We start from the raw sequence: 24,326 nt of genomic DNA on the forward strand, positions 1-24,326 counted from the left end.
TCCAGATCAGAAAAAAGATGGTGAGGATGATAATTGTCAGGATGTTGCTGAAAAGTTATCAGGATGCTATACAGAGGAATGGAAAAAGCTTATGGACACCACATATTAACTGAGCTCACATCACCTTTATAGTGAATGAACATATATGTGTGATGAAATACTTGAGGGAAACCACTAAACTTAACCTACTACCAGATTTCATAAAGGGAAACAATTGACCGAATGGATCAAAGCAAGTAGTTCACTCTCCAAATATAGCGTAACCAAAACAACTAATGTGCAAATAGTGCTACTAATTAAACCGTCAAAATGTAGTTAGCGTTCAGATTGAATGACTGCAGGTGTGGCCACAAATATTGATAGCAGACTGAGAGGTGTAGTTAACTTGCATGTCTTCCATATATTTTGCTCATAGATTTAACATCTAGATTCAACATTTAGTTTTAACTCATACACTGAACAAATATAAAAACACAAAACTATTTTTTTTGCTCTCATTGTTCATGAGCTGAACTTAAAGATCTGAAACATTTTCTGATTGAGGGTACGACAGTGGTAGGAGTTTGCCCTGTAATTGGTTGATTGGCAGCTCAATTCCCAGTGTGCACAAGCAACGAGCTAGGCAGGTGTCACAGGCGCCTGTCTTGTCACTTGTCTTGGGCAAGTGTCTTTGAGCACACAATTCCCAGTGTGCTCAATTCCCAAGGACACTGGGAATTGAGCACACTGGGACACTTGGGCAAGTCACTTGGGCAAGACACTTCACCCACCTTGCGTGCTGATGCTGGTCAGAAGGGCTGATGGTGCAAAGTGGCAGACTCGCTTCTGTCAGACTACCTGAGGGCATCTGCAGCTAAATTTCAGTAGCTTGCCATCATCAGCTTGTGAATGTACCCTTCGAGATTTCTATTTGATATATAAAGGGCATTATAAGTAAAACTGATTTCATTATTTTCTGATGAGTAATATTAGCTTCAACTGACATTCTGCATTTTTACAATAATGAAAACTGTCATGAAATTCTTAAAAATGCCTATTTTTAACTGCAAATTCAAGACAAATGTGAATTAAATTTAAACTTACTATTAAATACAATACAATGAAATTTAATTTGTCATCCAGTTAAGCTTCAAATCTCAACAATTTTAAATTCAATAAAACACATAACACTTATGTTAAAACTGTGAAATAATAGAAACGGAAAGTACAAATTCTATATCACTGCAATCTGAATATAACAAACTTATGCAACACAGCTAAAATTATTTCCTATTCCATATTAGCATTTTTTATATAAGGACAGAGGACAAAATACTGTCTTTTAACTTTTTTATTTGAATATGCCACAGCTTTCAAAAAATACATAGATACAGTTCTACGTTAAAGTTTGTGATTTAATCTTTGCACATTCTATGGAAAAGAAGCCTGTTAATTCTCAGTATTCAGCCACGCCCTTAACTCCTCCCAACTCTAGCAGACTGACTACTGCCCAGCTCTCCGTCTTACGGGTCCGAAAAGCCTCTAATTCCAGAATATTACCGCAATTAAGAATATAGAGAACTTTTATTTAAGCTGGGGGCGAGGAAGATTCGTCTAAGCTCTAACTGCCTTCATCCAGACGTTATGCCCCGCTTCAGTCCACGATTCAGACATCGGAGTAGCCCCGCCGGTGTCCGAACTCATGAACCACGCCTGTTAACGGCAGCTCTTCCCCTGTAATTAACGTGCACTTGTTACCGGCTTAGATAATTTTAGCGACTAGGAATAAGTCCCAGGGACATTATTTATCTGAACTAAAGAACGTAGGAAGCCACCCTAAGTTACTAGAACCATAAACATTGATTTTACAATGATCAGAGAAATTAAATCTAGATGACTCAATTAATTTAACTGTCCACAACATCAAATTAGACTTTAGTAATTTTATTAGCAAGCTTTAGCAAGGAAAAGGACATACAGCATTTCAATAAAAATTAAGAAATTAAAAACTTTAAAGAATCAACAGTAATTACTCCTACTACTACCCTACACTGTGTCTTAATCTAAATAGAGGCTTTGGGGGGAGGCAGTATTACTCAAACCCAGATGCAGAGACGATCTTGGCAGCAGATACTTTAACGTCCATGGATGGAGTCCTGTCTTTGTCTTGGCAGAATCCTTTCAGAATAAATCCAAAATTGAACTGGTGAGAATCCTCAACAAACTCAGTTCTTTATCCACAAAAGATCTTGGTATATTCCCCATGTCCACTGCAGCATCGTTGTAATCCTTTGGGTTGAGTGCAGGGCCGCAGTCAAATCAGAGTCCCGGGTTGTGGATAAACGGATCTTGTCCCTTCCTTGGGCAGCGAGCAGTCTCATCATCCCGGGGTATCAGCAAGCAGCCCTCCATTGATTCTGCATCTCCATGTGTGCTCGACTAGAACGCTGCGGAACAAAGAACCCCGATCCTCCTGTCTGGTGTCTTTTTATTCTTATCAGCAGCCACACACTTTCTTTCCTCACGTGCGTTTTTCCTTGACGTCAACTGCCTTTTGGTTGGCCTCAACCTTCAGATGAACTCCCTTGTTCTTTAGAACTGAACTTCTGAAGTTCTCTGTTTGCCCTCTGCACCTGTTTTCTTCATGCATCTCAAAAATCTCACTTCCTGTTTCTGCTTGGACAGATGATCTCATATCCATCACCATCTTGGAGTCATGATGTCTGTTCTGATGACCTAATGTCTTGGTCACCTCTGCTCTCCTTTCGGTTCCTCTTTTCCCCTGACCTTTCACCTACCATCTACCTCCAACACATCAGTGACCTTTAGTTACAGTTACACATTTCACACCATTTCAAGTTCAATGTCAAAATCACATTTATAACTTTTTAGTTTCTCTGATTTAGCATTCATTTATAATTTTATAATAACCATTACTTATTAGTTACTCTTATTATAATCATGATGTGAGTTATTACAGACATTTCTGAAAAGAAACCAAGAATAATTCATTATTCTAATTATTTGACACCATGTTACAGTTACTTCTTTCACCTTTAAGTATTTTCATAAGTATAAGTGTAAATATTCTTATAATCAAACCAACATCAACCACAGGTTAAACCAATATTAATTATTAGTTTAATCATAAGTTATCATTTTTAATGTAAGTATTTTAATCTGGGTTTTATCCAATTACTCAAAATGTTTAGATTTTATTCTTTAAACCTTTAATGCTCCGAAATGAGGACTCTGAACTATTTTTATTCACTGCAGGATGGAAACTTCCTCCTTTTTCAGGAAACCTGCTTTTCCTGTTCCATGACTCTCTTTCTGTCTGACTATGATTTTTTATGATTAAATAGAGAAAAGTAGAATTAAGGCAAAGTTTGCAGGACACTATAACAACACACACAACCAGATTAATTTTATTACCGTCTGACTCTACTGTTGGGTCTTGATGTCACCTGTGTAATCAGTTTTAAAGATAACTTTATTCATTGTTATTATTAAACTAAAATCTCCAGCATGGGGAAGTGGGCTGAGCTCGACTTTTCTCGACAAGCCAAAGTTGCTTGTATTACATAAAAAAAGTAAAATCTAAAATAATATCGACTGTCCTTAATCCGATTTCAAAACTGAGAAAAGATACTCATTTGAAACATTGATTTGGATTAAACCAGAGTGATAAGCAATTGTCCTCCCTCACTCTCATCACATTTACATTTTTCTACCATAATCATACATGATAAAAAGCAACCATTATAACCAGAAGAGAAGAAATAAACCTAAAATATCGATTCAAAACATTTTCTGTATTCAGTTCAAACAAATTTTATACACAGCATAGTGCCAAATAATTTTCTTGGTTTGAAATGACAGTAAATTAAACATGAAGAAGAAACAATAGTGGCAAATCAGTTAGGATTTATCTGATCAAAGAGAGTTTTCTTTCAAATCCTGAATAGCTGTAGACACAATGTACATGAAGATGGATTCCTGGATTGGATTGAATAGAAAGGCAACAACATATTTAAAATGTTTGGTAACAATAGTCAGAAAAACTAGTTTACAAAAACAGCATTTATAGATTAAGTACTTTGTCTTTACCTGCTTTAGCCTCTTTTTAGCAATTCATCCTGGAGTTTCTGGACCATTGTGAGCCCCTCTGAAACATCTAAAAACAATTTTTAAATTCTGCATTTCTGGGACAAATATTGATAAATTATTCATTTTACTTAAAGGGATAGCAGTTTACCTGGAAGAGAGTGGTCATCAATATTGAGTGAGAGCTCAATTGATTCCTTCATGGTATTTTCCAGCGTCTCCAAGATTTCAATCTAATTTGACATTAAAAGATTTATTACTTATGGTAGAATCAAAAGTTGACTTCAAAGTAAACTCATATATCGGTATTGTTTACAAAAACCTAATTTCATGCTGTTTAACTGAGAGGTTTATTTTTATTTAATTGTATGACTTTCCTTACTATATATGTTATATCACATCAAGACTCTTAAAAATGTATATCAACTGGTACCAGCTGCTTTTCCTAAAAGCAAGGAAAGTAGAACCCCGATTTACATGTTTTAGCAAGTTTCTATGTGTGTGCAGCAAAACTTAGGCTGCATGTGGAACAAATGATCCATGGGTGATCTCAACACACTAGCTGCATTTGCATTACAAAAGTGTGTCGATATTTTTCTAATGTACAAAAACACAACTTAGCAATCACATTGTTTCAGTTAAATAAATTAAATTAAAATCACATGTGATTAAGCTTGTTCATGGTATAAGTAATGAAAAGTCATGGCAGTGATGGAAGTCAACACTTACATGAGATACTGTATACTCATAACTCAGTTATGGCATAAGCATAGTCTATTAGCCACGATAGGAGATGTCGGCGTCTTATTCAGGTGTTTAAGTGACAAGCCCCTTAAACTTGGACACAGCTATGTATGTAACATTTTAGAGAAATTGTAGTTTGCGATTTCACAAGAAAACTATTTAACATGTTTGAATAAAACAAATTTTGATGAACTGTGGGATGATGCGAGAGCTCTTGTAGAGGCAGTTGCATATTGTCCAAAAAAACCTAAAACAAACCCTTATCCTCCTACAACTTCCTGTTGTCTTCTTTGTGGTTTGCACTAGTAGTAGCCAGTCGTATCCAGTGTCCACATGACGTGAGTAATGTGAAAAATTATTTCCATTGTATCTTTGCAAAATACATTTATATTAATACAGCAAAGAAACCATCTCATTCTAGAACAAAACTTATGTTTCCATTAAGCACATTTATTTATGTGATATTTATGTGATTTCAATTTGCACAATTCTATGATTCAAGGAAAAGCAGCTGGTGTCACAAGTTCCCTGGACCTGCTGAAACTCAGGCAGGCACAAGGGCATTTATAAAAAGTTTTACACCTCCTTAACTGACTTTGGCCTGTTTTTAATTAAAAAGGTAACTGATGCATAATAAACCTTTAATCTTCCATACAATTTAATGTAACTACAACTATTTACGGAGAAAATTTACCAAAAAGATCCAACAACGTGTTAGTATTAGTGTGGACACCATTAGACAGATCACCTCTTGATTTAATTTCAGCATTCAGTCATGTATGCTGAATGCTGTCAAATATTAGTTTAAGTGTATGCATAACATGTACGGGATGATCTTACTCTATCATTTTGTGTAGACACACGTTTTTTCATGACAGAATTGTTTGTTTTTGTAAAATGGAGTCTTAAAGAACAAACAAACAGTGCACTAAGCAGTGGGATTATTCCTTATACAATAGTCTTATAGAATAGAGCCACTTTAGGGACATGTGGGAAAACATTTATTTTGCGTTCCTTCGCAATAATTTTCTGTTACCTTACAAAGCTTTCACGTTCCCTTGCAAAACTTTTGCAATAGGTTTTGCGTTCTCTCACAACAATGTACTGATCAGTTCATGTGGCATAACTGAATACTGAAAGTCTGTCTTAGGTGGCAGGTCTGCCACCTATGGAAATCTAATCTGCTATTAGATTTCCATAAGGTTTTTCCATGTATGTTAATATCCCGTTTGCGAGATATCTGAAGTTTTATATCTTATTCTTTAGGAAAGACATGCATTTGCTTATTGCGAGAAAACACAAAACCTATTGTGAGGGAATGCAAAAGAAAAAAAAAAATCCTCCATGTCCCCTCTGTAGAATTCGGTAGCCCTCTGTAGGGCTCTGTAGAGTTGAGAGTTTTGATAGGAATGAAAAAAATATGTTAATTTCAATGCATTAATTGTAACACACCATCAAGCTGCAATGCAGGGCCAACATGTCGTCTTTAGCCTTTTCAAACATGGTGCTCTTTGATTCCTGGACATGTCTCCATATAGTATTCTTCATATTTTCCACTGAACCACGTCCTGAAATTCCTGCTGCTTCTGCAAAGCAGAAAATTAATGTGTGTTTTAATACAAAATAACAAGGAAAGGATGAGCGTGGTGTTCTAATGACTTTTTATCATATTAGTTAGTCTCACCATTATAGCACACTTTCATCATTTCCTCAATTGTCTTTGTCAGACTGCGGTAGATATTTTTTTTCCGGTTACGAATCAGTTTAATCAGCTTTGTCTTCATTTGTTCTTCCTAAGGAAAATGTAAAATACATATTAGCAGGTGTTGAGAATAATACTTTCAACTATATCTAAGTTGATCAACAATTTTCTGACAATTAAAAATCAATTTAATAAAATGTCTCTGTCAGTATGTTACTTATCTTATCTGTTACCTCTGACTTCAGAAACGTCAGTTGCAGTTCAACATCACTGTACTTTTGTTTTAGCGCTTCAGTATCAAGTGAAAAATTCTTGATTACTCCATTGAAAGGACCACATTTCCCATCATTCCTGAAAGATATATTGAGGTTATGTTAGCCTGATGTCTTTCTCTCATATTTAGACTGTTTCTATGCTCATGAAGTTCTTACGGGAACGTTTTTCTGAATTCCTCATCAATGCTGTCAGTCAGGGGTGAGATCAGTTTCATGTTGAGGTTTATTTCTTTCCCTTTTTTAGGTTTCCAGATGCCATTATTTTCAACCACTTTTTTTAGTGTCTGATAATAATCACAGCCACTCTTTTGCTTTTTTTTATATGTCTGAGGAAGCAAATTGAAAATTACTGAGGTTAATATCCCAAATATGAACTGTGATAAAATATTAATAAATGTAAATAGATATTAATACATACTGGTGAATACAGAAAGGGCTTCAAGATTGTATAATCTGCACAATCTTGTTGGGAATTTTTAACTCCTCCTTGAAGGCAGATTTCAAAGGTAATGTTACTCTCCTCCATTTTCTTTCTGATTGACTCAATTTGGTGACTTAGGTTACTCTGAAGGCCAATACACACATCTTCATTTCCTCTATCCTTAAAAAAAAAGACAACAAACTTTATAAGTATTGTATTATCCTTTTACTTTATCAAATCCTGTTACTCAAGCAATAAGCTTGGTTAGGCAATATTTAAACAAATCTTTTACTTTTATGGTCATTTTAGTTTTATATAGATCATAACGTCTGAACACTACCTGACACACAGCTTACACACTGACACTAATTTTCATAAATCAACAACTTTTAAGCAGCAACACTTCATTTCCAGGTAACTTTTCTTTATCAGTCTCTCAACTTGAATTTGTGCTGTTGTGGAAATTTAGGCTTCAATTCTCCTTCAGAAAAATAAGAGACATAAAAAACATATGTGTATGTCAATTAAGATTATGTTAAAGTTGCTTATGTTATCTAGAGCTATCTCTGTTTGCCATGGTGGCTTTATGGTTCCTATCACACCGAAGTGCAAATCTTTTCAAATATTTGTAAAAACAGCTTTTCAGGGGTAAAGCACAACCCGTGTTGGGTTCACCCAACATGTTCTCATCAAAGCTTAAAGCCCCAGCCTGATGACCTTTGCTGCGTGTCTTCCCCCTGTCTCATTGCCTAATTTCTAGTTTAATCACTCTCAAATAAAGCCCACAAGAGCCAATAAAACTTTAAAATTTTGACATACCAAACTTTGACACACAGCCTAACGTATACTAAGTGACAACTCCTGTGGTTTGGATGAGTCAAGCGTCTTGGTTTTAAAGAGAAACCTTTCCTTCTGACTAAAGTTTCACTCTCTGAGGCAGATCATCAATCACCAAAAGCATCTTATGATTTGATGTTTCCTCTTAAGAAAAAGATCACATTATTAAAATAACACAGAATTCCAGGTTTGACACCATCAGTAGTCCTTATTTAAAATTGAGACTAATACTACATTCTTCCCAGGATTTAAGAGGAACTATATACAGGCTTTCAGACAAAACAACTTGTAAAACGGCCAACAAGGCCACATTCTTATAGTGGCTGAAGAACTTGCTTAATAAATGCCAACAGAACGAACAAGTTATTGCAAAATTACTCAAAGTTCACATTCTTCATTTCAGCATGGAATCCTGAGGTCATAATCTGGCTCGCTGTTCATGGTTTAATTTGTGCTGTGTGTGTAACCTGCATAAAATAATTAAGCCATATTTTATTTTGGCGGGTCTAAGTGACGACCCACTTTAAGTTCCGGGTCATATGTTAACTCGGATATCCATTGCGGTGTGCTGTTGTCGCTGTGGCTAGCTGCTCGTCTTGGCGTCTTCTAAACCTATGGAAGAATACGGCTGGATCGAGGCTTGTTAACGCAGCCGAAAGATTTAATTGGGTGTTTTCTATCTACCGCTCGACGGTGAGTTGTTTGTTTTAAGTACTTTGGGTTTTCTTTTTAATAGAAATGCGGTGGCGACACGCCCACTCAATTTATGTGTTAATGGTTGAAAATTGGTGTTATTGACTAAAAGGTAATCGTTTTTTGTTAATTTTGTGGCCGAATAGATTTTATATTGTCAAAATATTAAATAGGCCCTTTGATTTTTGCAAATGTGTCCTTTTAGGATAGTTTTAGTTACTTCTCATTTATTTTGTTGACGGCCTATAGAAATCTAGGTTTGGTTAATTTTTTTTTTTGAGCTGCGCAACGAAACAAAAGAAAAACAGGAAAACAATTATTTGAAACAATACGGAAGTCGATTAAGTTTAATTGACACTGCTGCCAATTAAATTTGGGTACAATTTGAAAGTGCACTTTAATTTAAATCTAACTTTAATTTGATCTGTAACTTTAATTTGAATCTGTAAACTTGATCGCGATCTTTAATTTGAAATTAATTTCAAAGATTCCTGAGAAATACTCTATGCAATATAGCTATTTTTTTGTGATTATTGAATGTTTAGTTATTTTGACCCTGTTTGAATGTGAAAGCTGATTTGTTTTATTTATATTTATGACCTTGTGTAGGTCAGGTTTTTTTCCACCCCCTGTGTCAACCCAGGATGGCGAGCTACGGATCACCGCAGCTTTGCGGTAGGAGTATGAACCAAGCTACTTTCTCATTCTGGATCTATTTGCACTGGATCATGGACAAAAAAACAGTCAGATAATTGATTGATGGACCATTAATCACCCTGGACTCACAAATGGACTCAAAATAGAAAGAAAACTCTTGGGTGTCATCAGGGTTTATTGTTTTTGTTGTTTTTTTTTCCTGGTTGTGTCTTTTGGTTATATTTATAGCAAATCACTGTTATTATAAATATCATCATTATTATTGCATATCTTCCTAAATATATGAAAAAAAAACAAGCTTGAATACAATAACTTAAATTTACTTTCTGTCTGATTGTGTTTTATTCACACACACGGGCTCCATAGTCGAACCTATCTGAGTGCCTATTATTATATTTGGCTGTAGTCAGGCGCCTAGCCTTAATTAGCGTTACATGTGCACATTTATATGTCTACTTAACATTTTAGAGTAATAATTTCCTTGTTTGGACCTTTCTTCTTGTCTTCTTATGCTCAGGAGCATAGTCTTACCATGTTCCTGGATCTGGCTCCTTGAATCAAAGAAAGAATCCCTTGAGCTCCAGACAAGTAGTTTAACATCTCTGAATGTTTGTCATTGAGAATTTGCAAAAATTCTTGAAGTTTGGGTATTTCTGTGAAAACAAAATTATTTTTATAATCTGTTTCTAATCATACTCTTACAGTGAATATCAAACAGACTGCTGTAATTTGTACATTTATGTGAAAAGTATTTTAATCCTTAAAACAGGGACAATTAACCTACCAGAGTTTTTCGGACTAAGATATTTCTTTCTGACAAACGCTTTGGAGCTCACTGTGAACACTTCAAAATAGTCGTCACTGAAATGTTTCTAAGAAAAAAGTGTTGATGAATGCAATCTTGTTTTTGAGTGGTCATTTTTTGTTTCACATATTCTGCCAGACTTTGGAGCTCACCTTAACTGTGGTTAGTTTCTTGAATTCGTTGTTCAGTAATTTTTTGGCTTCCATGTTTCTTTTGAGTATAGCAGTCAATTTATCAGCTCTGGAGGTAAAAGAAAGGAAGAAAGAATGTCATATTTATTTACGCAACGCTTGTCACACATATGAATCGCAATTGCTTCATAGCAGGACCAGTGTATCTTCCTTCATGTAAGATACATTATTCCTTTACATTGGCTGTAAAGGAATAGTGTCTTTTACTTCCCCTTCTTGCTTAAAACCATGCACTGTGAGTGTGTGTGTACTTGTTTATGTCAAGTGTATAACCATTTCACTTATCTTCTGAAGCACTCATTGGGACCAAAAAGTTCAACTATAACTTATAAAGTATAAATCACTAAATGATTTTTAGCCAAAAAGAAATTTCTGAGTTGTCATGAGGTCCAAATCATCTAGATCTTTCTTACATCCCGTACTTGCTTAGAACCATCATCTTAAAAACCAGATATGAATAAAAGTGTGAAATTAAGCCTCTATCTAGTTTGAATTGGTAAAATAAAATTAAAATCAGATTTTCTGTACAATCAATATTTTAACATATTTCTTTTATGCAATGCTTTTATGTTTATGCCATTAAGTTCTATTTTTAGCAAATTGTTAAAGGCATTTATTACTTTCCAATTTTCTTTCCTTTAATTCCCTGTTAAAAACTTTGGATTTCTTGTGTATGAATGGTGCTATGAAATAAAATAATGTTGCTGTCGAAGGATAGGCCTGAAGGATCAAGCTGCTCATTTTTTGAGTTAGGAGATATGGCTAGAGCTGTGGTGTGAATTAAGTATAAGAAAGAGGTGGAAATATGCTGGTAATGGTAAATGTTAGAGTTAGGCACATATAAAATCATTATAAATATATGTTACTATTACTGGTGTCGAATATTTGAGAACCACCTTGTCTAAAATTAAATGGTTTATTGAACTATGGCCTTTTAGCATATCAGCCAACTTACTGATCTGGTAAATCTTCAATGATGTCAGTCTTGGTGCAGATAAAGTGAATGTGCCGACATTCGCCACCGTTTCCAAGGAGACTACTTGCACTTTTCAGGATTTCCCAGGATTCTTTCTCTGATGCTGCTCTGTTGATTTCACTGACAATCCACACAGTAGAGCAGTTTCCAACAATCTGAAGTGGCATTACATATATAGTAATAAAGAACTACTAATATAGGATTCAGTGAAAAACACAATAATCAAGTACAAGTTACCTCTTTCCACATTTCATCTCTATTTTTATTGCGGTCTCCATTCCCAGGAAGGTCCACAAGTGTGACATGTTTGAGAAAATTATTACGTGGCACCCTGACAGTGACACACTTCACCAGGGGCCAAAACCACCTCTTTACATCTCCATATTCCTTGTATTTTGTGTTACTTCTTGTGTATTTCATAATTTTTGCAGATAATTCTGCAGACTGCAAAACAAACAAACAAAAACAATGTTTGTAATAAATTCATTGCCCTCAAAATCTTCTGGCATAATTCTGGCAAGATGACTTCTCCATGTGAAAGGTAGAATTCATTTAACTTAAACTATGACCACAGTAAATTAAACTTAAAAATCATAATCCAAATGAAATATGGTGAAATAAGTGCACTCTGGGAAAGGGATGATTCAAACTAAATATTACCAGCAAAAATGTGATTTGGCAATAAGTGCTCAAGATTGGAGTCTGTTCACTGATTTTTGTGTTGTCGGGCATGTCTTCCTGCCATTGAAAATTATCTCATTCAAATGATAAACTCATCCCTTTCATTGGGTGTTTTCCGCTTTAAAAACAGCAGTTATCAAACTACTGCTAAAAGAGAGCAATCTGGACAAATCACTACAGCAGAATTACAGGCTGATCTCCAACCTTCATTCGTCAACAGTGAAATGGCTTCCAAATGATAGCCAACCACTTTGACGTCTTTTAGGGTAATACTACCCTCGTCAAAGTGTTCATTGACATCCATATAAACACAGACTGTGGAAAAACCACAGTGCTGGTTCTGTTGACCTCCATGCAGCTTTTAACACTGCTGACAATGACATATTACTGGAATGACTGGGTCGGACTCTCTGGCTGGTTTGTATTTTACCTAAAGAACAGCGATTACTTTGTTTCAGTAGGTAACTTCTCATCAAAGCCATCAAAGACAGTTAAAAAGTCGGCCTTCTATCACCTGAAGAACATTTCCAGGATTAGAGGACTAGTGTCTCAGCAAGATGTAGAGGAACTCATTCATGTGTTTTTCTTTATTCACATTGATTACTCCAACAGTGTCTTTACAGGTCTGCCTAAAAAAAATCAGTCCTCCAGCTGCAGCTGATCCAGAATGCTGCTGCTTGTGTTGACTAAAACCAGAAAGTTAGAGCACACGACACCAGTTCAAAAGTCCCTACACTGGCTTCCTGTAGCTCAGAGAATAGACTTTAAAATACTGTTGCTAGAGTATAAATCACTGAATGGCTTAGCGCCACAATACATTAAAGATCTGCTATTGTTGAATCAACCTTCCAGACCTCTGAGGTATTTTTGTTTTTTTATGATGTAAAGCACTTTGAAATGCATTGTTGCTGGAAATTGCTATACAAATACAATTTGATTGATTGTCATTTCCAAGAATAGCAGCTGGTGGAATAACATTTTCTTGAAACATTTGTCAAGAGCTCTGAGAGTGCCAGTTTCAAAAGAGACATCTTAGCAGGTCTTGCTAGAATCATGTGAACCATCACTTTCAATGTTGCATCTTTGCTTCACCAACAAGTCACTGAGTATCAGAAAAATTATTGCATAATTTCTTCTTACTGATTCGCATGTCAAAGTTTTCCTTGTCGCCTTAAGAAATTCTGGAATTTCCCTGAAGTATCTCTGGTCCATGAGTTGCTCAGTAGATTTCTGTTTCCAGTCTTCTCCATATAGTCCTGACAGTTTTTCAACAAGATCATGATATTCATCATCATCATCATCATCCATCTCCTGATCTGCATCATCTTTATGAAAATGGTCTATGTTGCTCAACTCATCTTCCCACTCCTGAAAAAAAAATAAATAAAAATCTATTGACGAACTTTAATTTTATGAGACATACATTTGTGAAACTTTATTTTAATTAAATAAGTATATAGAGCCACAGTTTACCTCTTTTGTAATGAACTCAATCTCTGCCTCATATTTTTGGTTGCACCTGTTAGCCTCCACTTTAATCATGACTGAGGTACAGGCACTGACACTTCCAGAGGGTAAAAGCCCCTTCTCTTCAATGACAGCATTTATTAAAGACGTCTTTCCAGCTCCAGTTTTACCAAAAACACCGACCAGTTCTCTTTTGTCAGTCTCCAGATTCCTGATTTTAGATCTGTTGAGCATTTAAATCTTCATGTAATTATTAAACTGTGAAGTAAAATAATGTAAATGATCTAAAAACATGGGTTCAAAATGAAAACAATAGCTTATGAAAGGTCTATATTTTAAATAAATTATGCATCATGTAATAACTCTCACTTTAGGAGAATACTTGTAAATTGATGCAAAAGTAGATCCAGGCAAGCACCAGCAGTGATTTCTAATCCCTTAATAAATAAGTGTTCAAATTCAGTACTGCACATTTGTTAGATTTTTTATATTTTAGCAAGATTTTCATATTATATATGTATCTGCACTTTTGTCATAGACAGCAAGAACCTCCACGATGTAACAAAATTGTTATAATTTAATAAAGCTGTAATACTATACATTATCACTATGTAAAATCAAAATTTCATAAAAAAATATAATTTTATAACAACTTGAAGAGTGTAGATTTCCTGTTCAAGATTGCTTACAGTAAATAAGTAAATAAAACAGTAAACTTTGGAGGGAACAGTGTGTAAAGTACAATGACCACTTTATAGACCAATCAAAAACTCTTTATAAATATAGAATTAAAATCATACTTCTTAAAACTGAAGCCATCCATAAAACCATGTTATAGTAAACAAAGACTGCATATAAAAATTACAGAGAACAACAGTTTTGAAAATCTAAAAAAAAACACCAAAGTGTTTCTGTCACACATGAAACTTGAAATAATTTGAAGACTTATAGATTAACCAAAAACAAAATGCTTTGTGACCTTGTTGTAACTTACCTCAGGAACTTGTTAACCTTCGTGTTCTCTTGGTTGTCTAGTTTGTCATAGACATTGTCCATCATGTTTTTCACATCAGAGAATTTTTTTAATTCTGTTAGAAAAAATGTAAAACTGTTAGAAGGATAAATTGCAATTGTAATTGAAGAGCATCAGTCCTTTCAGTATCAGAGCCTTTACCCAAAGGAAGTAAAATATCTGCAGTTTTACACATTTTACAAATACAATATTTGTACCTAAAAAGAAGTTAAAATAAAAACTATGTATTTATTTATACCTAAATAGTTTAATTATGCTTTCACAATTAATTAATTTCACAAAATACCTGCAAAGGAGGCACTCTCACGCTTGCGTTTCACTGCCGGTTGGCATTTGCTGGATTCACCCTGAAGGTCCATTTTTCTTTTTCCTTGGTACAAAAAAAGAGAAACCAAGTTCCTGGGTTGATTTCTAGACAGATATCTTGTGTAACAGTATAAGATTCTGTATAACTCACCTGTGTCAGTGGTGGATGGGAATGTCTAAGGATGAACACAGTAATTTATTTTACTTAAAAGCTCATTTAGTACAATCATTTAGAAATATAAATGCAATTTTGCAAAGTTTTAAAACAATATGTAAACATTTTCATTTGATATTGGTACACATTTACAGTGATAAAAAATAATCAATCATAGTCCATAGTCTACTCTTTGTCTTATTTTATCAGAAACTGATAAAATACCCTTTTCTGGTCAACATTATTCCTACCCAAAAATGCCTATATATTTTAATAGTCAAATTATAGTTTGAATTAGATACCATTGTAGTTAACAAAAGTACATCCACATTGAAGTCTTGCACTATGATATTGAGGTGAGTTGTTCTATTGTCTTTTTTTGTCATTAATTCTTGTTAAACTGCCTAGCTTGTTTTCTGTTCTATTATTTCAATAGCTTCACTGGTTAATTATGTCAATTCTTTGCTTTTTTTGATGTTATAAAATATTTTCATGCTTTTAGCTGATGTCAATGTCAAGCCCTATTGAACCAACTTATATCAAGTTAATAATGAGTAATTGAAAAATTACAAGGTACATCAATTTTGGTCCAGTTCCTCCCCTTGCTGCTTCAGTTATGATAACCCTTACACAAAATGTTGACTAAAGATTTGCAGTCCTCCATCTCCGATATCCACCCGGACTTTTGGTTGCACCATGTTAGCTGTTCTTTGTTTTGGATTCTCTTCCATGCTTATGTCACCAAGCTTTATCATTGGCTATCTGTCACATTCAACAGGTTGCGTTCTTGTTCATCCTTGAAGCACACCACACATAATGTAATATCAGGCCAAGACTATCCAACATGTTGAATATCACCGATTTTAGATTAGTTCTGTCTCATTGTCCTTCTGAGCGGACCAGATCTCTCTTAACACACCACACAAGGCAGGAAAATTGCTTAAGATTATCCTAAGAGTAATCCTGATAATTGGGGCATTCCAGGATTATCGGAACAGAGAATTCAGAACAAAATTTGACATAAAAATGTAGGAATACGAGATGTTAAGGAGACAAATTAGCATGGGACTTCCCATCAGCTTACCACAAAGAAGATACAGTCATTATCTGTGATGGACTGATGCAAAGTGGAAGAGTGTCCTGTGATCTGATGAGTATACATTTCAAAGTGTTTTGGGGAATCATGGATGTCCTGTCCTTGAGTCTAACCAAGAAAAATAATGTCCAGATAGTTATCAGGCCAAAGTTCAAAAGCCAACATCTGTGAGGACATTGGGGTGTGTAAGTGCCCGTGGCATGGGTAATTTTTACGTGAAGCCACCATTACTGCTGAAAGGTACATACAGCTCAGGGAAAAATTAAGAGACCACTTAAAATGATCAGTTTTTTTTATTTTACTTTTTATAGGTATATGTGTGAGTAAAATGAACATTGTCCTTTTTTTCAGTGAACTACGGACAACATGTCTCCGAAGTTTCAAGCAAAGAGTTTACTGAAATGTAAATGCTGAAAATGAGAGATGGTCAAAATCACAAAACACATGCAGTTCTTTGAGACCTCAAAAAATGAAAAGAAAAGTTCTTCATTTATAAACAAGAATGCTAAAGTTTTAACTCAGGAAGAGTTCAGAAATGAATATGTGGTGGAATAACCAGGAGGTTTCCAATAGGGTTCAGTGCAGTAGTATCTTAATTTTTTTCTAGAGATGTATACATTCTGGAGCAATAGCTGTCGATTTCAACAAAGTCCTTGCATATTTCAGCAAGGCAATGCCAAGACACATTCTGCATGTCTTACATCAGTGTGGCTCTCTAGTAAAAGAGGGTGGGTATCAGATCTATCTGTCATTGAAAATATGTGACACATTATGAAGCACAGAATACAGCAAAAATGGAGACCATGGAAGACTGTTGAGCAACTGAAGTTGTACATCAGTTTCCAAATGCATATTGAGTGTTGAAGGAAAGGTGAAATAACAGTGGTAAATATGCCCTTTTCCCAACTTTGTTGGAACTTGTGCAGCCATCTACATACAAATAAGTGAATATTTGAAATTTAAGAGGTGTGAATAATAATAATAATAATAATAATAATAATAAAAATGTCCATGAGGGGCTTTGCCTGGTGCAGTGGTGAGAGAGGATATCCCATATATAAATGCTTCATAGACCTCATTAAGGCCATTCCATGTTCAACTCCCATCCTATGTTTCTTTGCCGCGTGCCTCTGGCCCCTTCCTGTCTGATTCTTTTAAATAAAGGTAGAAAAAAAGTTTTCCAGTTTTGCTTTATTAGAGAATGGAATTGCTTTTATTACATGAAATGTATAAACCTTGACTCAAAACAGGGTGTACTTTATTTTTTCTACGACTATCTATGACTATCTATATGAAGAAAAATAGAGCTTATGTTAAGTGCATGGAAATCTTCGTCAGCCTGATGAGTTTCTTCTTCATGATGTTGTTGTTGTTGAGTCTGCTTATTAAATATTGCTGGTGTTGACTCATCACAAATTTTCTAGGTATAAACATTTCTTAAGATTTAAGAAATACATTTGAAACAAAAAAATGACTTGAAATTCTCACTAGCTGTCCAATCCATCCAGTCCATACAAAAGAAATTCAACTATAGACGTCCATAAATTACAGAGGGAATTTGAAAATGTTTTCAAAACACAAAAGAATGTAGAAAATTTGTCATGAAATCTAAAATCAATTAGAAACAAATCTGCCACTTAGTTCAAATTTAAAACAGTTTAGTCCCAAATGATGGCCTACAAAATAATCTCTCATGACTAAATGGTCAAATAAGAATCAGCACATCAAGGGAAGAGAAAGGGGCTGTCCTAAGACCTTTTGCAACCCCATTGGTATAAACATAAAGATGCCATTTTTAACAGAAAACTGGAACTGAAAGTTGCAGTGAGCATGTTGGAGATTTAATCTGGATATGGAACAAATGTCATTGCAATATAAACCCTTTGCAACATGGCAGGGTTTGAAGATGCTCCCCACAAGAGAACAGAAAATAATTGTTCAAAGAGCTCTCCAAAAGCCAAGAAGCTCTCTCCAAGAGCTTCATGAAGCTCTTGGAGAGCTTCATGAAGACCTGGGATTACAAGCTACAGCCATTTCTTAGAAAATAAGCAATGCCCTCAACTACTGTGGCCTGTATTAGCATGCAAAGCTCCACTGCTGAAGAAAAACAATGAAATGAGGGTGAATGTTTCAGCAAAGGCAGATAACTTGATTTATGAAGAGGTATGATTTCATTTCTTTGAATGTATGGACTACATAGGTTCAGACTTCTTTCCTACAGTTGGTGTAAAATATACTTACTTAGAAAATTGGTGAAGTGATTAAAATCTAGTTTAACCATGATGTCTTAATGCAGTTTTTTAAAAATTGTTCAGATTTAACCAAACTGTAACAATGATCAACTTACTTGTGCAGGAAAACTTTGTATCTCCCAATTTGTTGTGTGTCCTTCTTCCTATAAGCAGTTAAATCATTGAATGTGTTGTCAATGTCACATCTGTGTTAATTTTTGATAATATGTATTGACAATCTCAGAAAAGGGAAAGATGTAAGATGATATTTTAGTATAAATATATTTCAGGAGGTTGAAAAATGGCACATTATTTGAGCAAAATATTACCTGTAGGAGCTTCAGTCTCCTTTTGAATCGCACCCTTGTTCCCATTCTTGGAATCAGTTCATCAATTTCTTTGTCACCAAGACAGTACAGAACTTCTGTGTCGATACCTTCACCTGTAAACAAATTATGCTTTTCTAAATTTTTATAATGCAGGTGCAATTTCAAACTATTTTTCTCTCATTCACTGTGTAGTGTGAAGGCATTAAATGGCTCTATAGTAAAACCTCTTGATTTTAACGTGTGTGAAATTAACCTTAATGTCATGTTTTTAACAATGGATGAGCCCATAGTGAGTTAAGAAACATAATGATTTGACATTTCATTGCTCTATGTCAAAAATATGTTGTCAAAACAACAAATTATAACTTTTTTGATTTAGTTCAGAAAATGATGCTGTTGCCATGCTGTCATGGAACACTTCTAACTCATTGTTACAAATTATTATAAATAAAATTTGATTCTGGAAAAACCACAATAATTTTCATATCTTAGATATTTCTAAAACTGTTGGCAGTTACAAGTAGCTCTGGTGATAATTCAAGTAAAAAAGCATAACATTTAATAATTTACCTTCATATATTTCTCATCCAGACAATATTTAGAGGTAGAACTGGTAGATAAGTACAGAAAGCATCTTGCAGATGTTATTTTAACCAAATTTAGAAACTGTTATGGGACATTAGACCCTATCTTTCTCCTTTTGAATAACATTTCTAAGTAAAGCAAGGTTAAATTATGCCCTTTTCTGTATTTAAATAATTTTATTTTCTAGACAAAAGAAATAAACTAAAAAGAACATTGACATTTGAACATGTTAAGAAGAACTGATTACTTTATAGGGTCTCCTAAGTTTTTCACATGACTTCTAAAATTATAGACATTCATGTCATGGTGAATGAATGTTAAATTTTAACTGTCACTCTATCTTCCAATGTAGTGACTATTTGCCCAAAAAACAAAAATAAAAAAAACTTAAGTCTTAAAGGTGATCAAAATAAAAGTGAATGCAACTCAAACAGCCACTTAATGCATTGTGGATTTCTGGTTTGCACAGTTACAAAACTATCAAAAGTCAAAATGCAGTTCTTTGTCAGTTTATTCCAAAGGTGCAGGCAAACGACTGGATACAGACTTCACAGGATCATTTGCTATATTGTTTGACCACCTGCTTTAACACTGACTGGGTGGGAGAGTGACTGACTGAATGACTCAGTGACTGGTAAAAAACCACATCACCACCTTCGTGCATACAGAACTCTCTAAAACCTACATATTAACACTTGTGTCCCAAACTAAAATTAACTAATTAAGCAAATCTATTCAAAACAGCTAAAATTAAACATAAATTACAAACATGACTCAACCAGAAGATAAGCATATAAAAATAAACTAAATAATCAAAATTCTAAGATTTAGTTGAAAACCGAGCTGTATCATGTGTCAATGTATCATTCATTGGTTTGAAAGAAGTCATTACACATTTAAGCTGCGTGTCCATTCAACAAAAGAAAAATGCAAGTAACTGTGTTGCTCTTTAATGTTTAGAGGCCCTTTTTAAATACTTTTCACCTGTGCCAAACTTGCATTTGAAAATAAACACGTTTTTTTTGTTTTGTTTTTAACTTAAACTCAATTTATGAGCACTTCTTTAAGTGCAGTGTTCATAAATTGCACTGCACTTTATGAACACTTCTATAATCTCAATTTATATAAATTGAGATTATATAAGACTCACCAGGGGAAATGAAGTTTGTACTTCATTTCCCCTGTAAATGAAGTACAAACTTTGTATGTGGTTTACTGGAACAGTGTTGAATTTTGTTGTCCTTTTCACAGTAGTTACAGCTACATTTAGCATTTTCTTACAAACAAGGAGCCATTTAATACATCACCTTCAAATTTTTCAATCAACTCGCTGAGATTCCATTCAGTCAGTTTTTCACGCACAAATTCATCCATTACTGCGAAAAGAAACTGAAAGATAAATCATAGGTTTTCTACTAGCTATTCCTTCCCAACCTGAAAATTGGGTTAATTAATGTTTAAAACTTGAATACAGTTACTCAAAAAATATTTTTTTAAATTGAGATTATATAAGACTCACCAGTTACTGAAGAAAATGTACAGAAGTAAGGAAATCGAGAGGGGAAAAAACCTTTGGTGGGATAAGTGAGATTAGTTCAACAGACAGTGCGACAAAGGTAAAATATAACTATAGTCCTTTCATAGACACCCTGGTTAATGAATAGGAAGTAGAGGAGGACTGGAGAGAGACAAAATGGGAGACAGTTTAGCTGGCAGGGGCGTGGTTAAAAATGATTTGCGAGAGGAGGAGGAAAATATTTGGAATTTGACACCTCAAAGAGCACCTTAATCCAAAAAACAAACTTTAATTTAAAGGCAAAGGGAAGTAAAGATAAATAAACATTAGTAAAGTGGTTCATATTTCCCAAAACAGTTGGGAAAGGGGCAAAGTGAGTTAGAGATAGTTTGGAGTGCAAGTGTAGTGTGCATTAGACAACACTTGCACACTCAGCTTCACTGAACATACACAATCAGCATTACCTGTATTGTGATAATATCTATATTGATATCAATTTTAGTTTTATTTTGTCACCAAAGAGTTGTCTTAACATTAGTTTAATCTATTAACTTTGTTTTAATATTTATCACTGGTGGTGAAAGCATTTTATAATGCTTACCCACATTTCCCCTTACTGTGGTCTACAAACTGCAGTGCAAACAAGGTGCGTACTGTTCCTTGTGCAAAGCTGAAACTAGTTTTAACTAAAATATTCTCCCCCGTCGCTTCCCCTTCTCCCTCTAAAAACAAAGGACAGCCCCTTTAGCTTCTGTGAATTTCATTTGCAAACCAAATGAGGTTCAGGAACATTCTTTTACCTTTGTCTACAAAGTGTGGTTTGTAACTTGTCATCTGATCAGCTGTGACGGTGCGTGTACAGATCAACTGATTTGAAACAACTTATTATTTGTGGCGTCTCCTGTTTGTGCAGTAGTTTCTTACTACTCCTTTCCAGGTAGGGTGGCCCATGGCATAAGCAGTTTAGGCAAATGCTAAGGGCACCAGGGGCTTTGAGGATGCCATTAAAAGATGCAAGAATCAGATTCCATGGCGTTGGATCAATTAGAAGCAAGAGGCACCAAGAAAACCCCATCATAATCCATGGATAGTGCAAGTTAACGTGACAAAAAGAAAACCCATGGCATAACTTATGTTGTTGCGCAACACCCCCCCCCCCCACCCTTCTCTCTCTCTCTACTTCCCCTTCTGAGAGGAGGGAGATGTTGCTTCCCAGCTCTCCGTCTAACAGGTCCGAGAAGCCTCTAACTCCTGAGTATTACTACAGATGAGAATATAGAGGACATTCTGTTTAAGCTGGGCCCGAGAAAGACTAGCCTGGTTTCTAACGACCTCCATCCAGATGTCCCACCCTTTTTCACCCTGTGAACTAGCCAGATCGAGCAGCCCGCAATATTCCAAACTCTCTGATACATCTCAACATTTTCAAAAAGTGAAAGTTTTGAAAACTTACTTGTTAAACTAAATCCATTTCACTATGTCCGCATGTAATCAAACAAACAAAAAATACTTTGCATACCTATGAGATTATAAAATGAAGCTCCAAATTTCAACTTTGTGATGTCACACCTAAAGTTTAAATTAAATGTTAAGTTTTCCATGTTAACGAGTGAAAATTGTGAAAAACTTAAGTTTTTTTCAAGTGAGAAAAATATATATGTTTTTAAAGAAACAATCAGAGTGCAGAAATTTTGAGAACAAGTTACAAACAATTGCACCAAAATGTAATGAAATCAGTCAGTAATGTGTACACATAAAAATAAAAATATGTAAAGGTAAAATTTGGGTGAGTTTGGACAAAGAAATGACTGCCTAAATCCATATTCAATGACATTTTGAGCTGGATTGTGAAAATGGTAAACTCTAAATTAAATGAAAAATGATTTGTAAGGGTGATATGTAAAAGGTTTCCATTTTTTAACTTAAGCATCTTTTTGTATTTACCACATCTTCTGGCCCTAAGCAGTACAACCCTGCTGTCACTACTAATTCTGATCTAGTTTAGAGGCATACATAAATACATGTTACAAACATAAATATGCTGTAAGAATTCATACAAGTGTAAGCAATCCTTTCAGTTATAAGAATTCACATGACCTGCAGGTAGTCTGCTTCAAGCTGTGCCTGGCTAATAGCTGTGTTAATCCATTTACAATTTATTCAAATAAACTACAAAGAAAAAAAAAGAATTCTTCCCAGTCTAATTACAATTTTTTTTATTAAAAAGGACAGAATTTTTGGAGAGTAATGGTTTCCCAACAGTATGTATATCCTGATGAGTGTATATTGATTAGATACATCCGCCAGTTAATGTAAAGTTATAATGAACTTGAAACACAAATCCACCACACAAATTTTATGTTTCTGGTAAACACCCACAAAATTGCCATCTCATATTATTTCAGCGACAGTATTACAACAAATGCCAGGTGGTTTCTCAACATTGTTAAAGACGTCTTACCCCAGGTTTGTGATGTGAGAAATCAAAGACAAGCCAGCAAGTTAGAATCAACCAAACTTTAATAAAATCCAAAGATTTTTCCGGAGATCTTATCAGAAAAAAATGCATAGAAGGATTCGGTAAGATCTGGTATACATTCTAATTACCTGCATTTATATGGATATAAGCCACAATTTAAACTGCACAACAATATTACGGCACCACCTGCTCACATAACTAATTGATGAAATGTACTTATTTGAATAAATAAGTTAAATTCAAACTAATTATTAAGATTCTTTTACTGATACATATTGCCCTTAATTGTCAAGATTGAAGTCAAGATGTAATACTGTTAACAGTTAGTGTGCACTACTTATCATATATGCTTGTCCTAAAGGTGTTCTAGTCCACTCCGGGTCCAGAAAGGTTATTTTGTTACTCCTTAAGACAGCTGTAAGTAACATTTATAAAATAAAATATGTCTTTTAGATATTTGTGAAAATCACCACTATACCATGAAATTATACAGATTATCCTTGAAAAAACAAGGATCTTATCCCGATGATGCTGTCATTTGCACAAATACACTGCTGTGTCAGAAACAACCTATCAGAGCCAGAAGGAGTATCTTGGCGCTGTTAATCATTCTTGTGTATGCGCTGCTCATACCCTACACTTTTCTCTCTCTGATGATGACACATTAACAGTTTTTCTGGAATGGTAAGTTATTTCTCACATTAGCACATTCAGCAGTTCATACGCGAGCAACATTGACATCGCTAAAACGTCCTGCTGCCTCTGGCTCATTGGTTGTTTTTGACTGGGAGCATTGCATTTCTTCAGATAGCTATAGTAGCACTGGGGAGGTGGAGCTTAATGTTTTTCACACATTATCTGTTGCATATGCTTTCACAACATGGTGACAGTTTGAACAAATACAAAAACTGATTATTGTAAAAATTACTGCAGCTTTAAATTGAGCACCAAAACATAATTAAGCATATTTTTCTTACCCCTCAGCTTTGGAGCAGCCTTCCTGAAGATCTGTTGGAAGCTGAGAGTTTGGATGCTTTTATTGTAATAGCAATGCTTTATGGT

General features: G+C 34.8%; 1 protein-coding gene and 1 long non-coding RNA gene across 2 annotated transcripts; one reads left to right on the forward strand and one right to left on the reverse strand.

The window, feature by feature from the left end:
* Positions 1-1,907: 1,907 nt before the first annotated feature.
* On the reverse strand, positions 1,908-20,916 carry LOC148158026 (nuclear GTPase SLIP-GC-like). Its single transcript, XM_088007888.1, has 22 exons — positions 20,789-20,916; positions 20,577-20,658; positions 18,685-18,797; positions 18,472-18,519; positions 15,026-15,050; positions 14,855-14,938; positions 14,530-14,623; positions 13,542-13,758; positions 13,209-13,436; positions 11,625-11,831; positions 11,367-11,542; positions 10,373-10,460; positions 10,200-10,287; positions 9,947-10,068; positions 7,226-7,408; positions 6,964-7,133; positions 6,766-6,883; positions 6,515-6,623; positions 6,283-6,416; positions 4,238-4,319; positions 4,090-4,156; positions 1,908-3,978 (listed from the first exon to the last, which is right to left on the reverse strand). Exons 2-21 carry the CDS (start codon positions 20,641-20,643, stop codon positions 4,095-4,097), a joined length of 2,415 nt encoding a protein of 804 aa, XP_087864014.1. The 5' UTR covers positions 20,644-20,658; positions 20,789-20,916; the 3' UTR covers positions 1,908-3,978; positions 4,090-4,094.
* LOC148158027 (uncharacterized) lies at positions 8,584-9,737 on the forward strand. The gene is made up of 2 exons (XR_015764109.1): positions 8,584-8,758; positions 9,368-9,737. It is a non-coding gene; the product is annotated as an uncharacterized LOC148158027 (long non-coding RNA).
* Positions 20,917-24,326: the final 3,410 nt, after the last annotated feature.

Source organism: Poecilia mexicana, unplaced genomic scaffold (assembly GCF_051168715.1).
Source record: "Poecilia mexicana isolate PSO_F unplaced genomic scaffold, ASM5116871v1 scaffold_8, whole genome shotgun sequence".
NCBI classification, from domain to species: domain Eukaryota; kingdom Metazoa; phylum Chordata; class Actinopteri; order Cyprinodontiformes; family Poeciliidae; genus Poecilia; species Poecilia mexicana.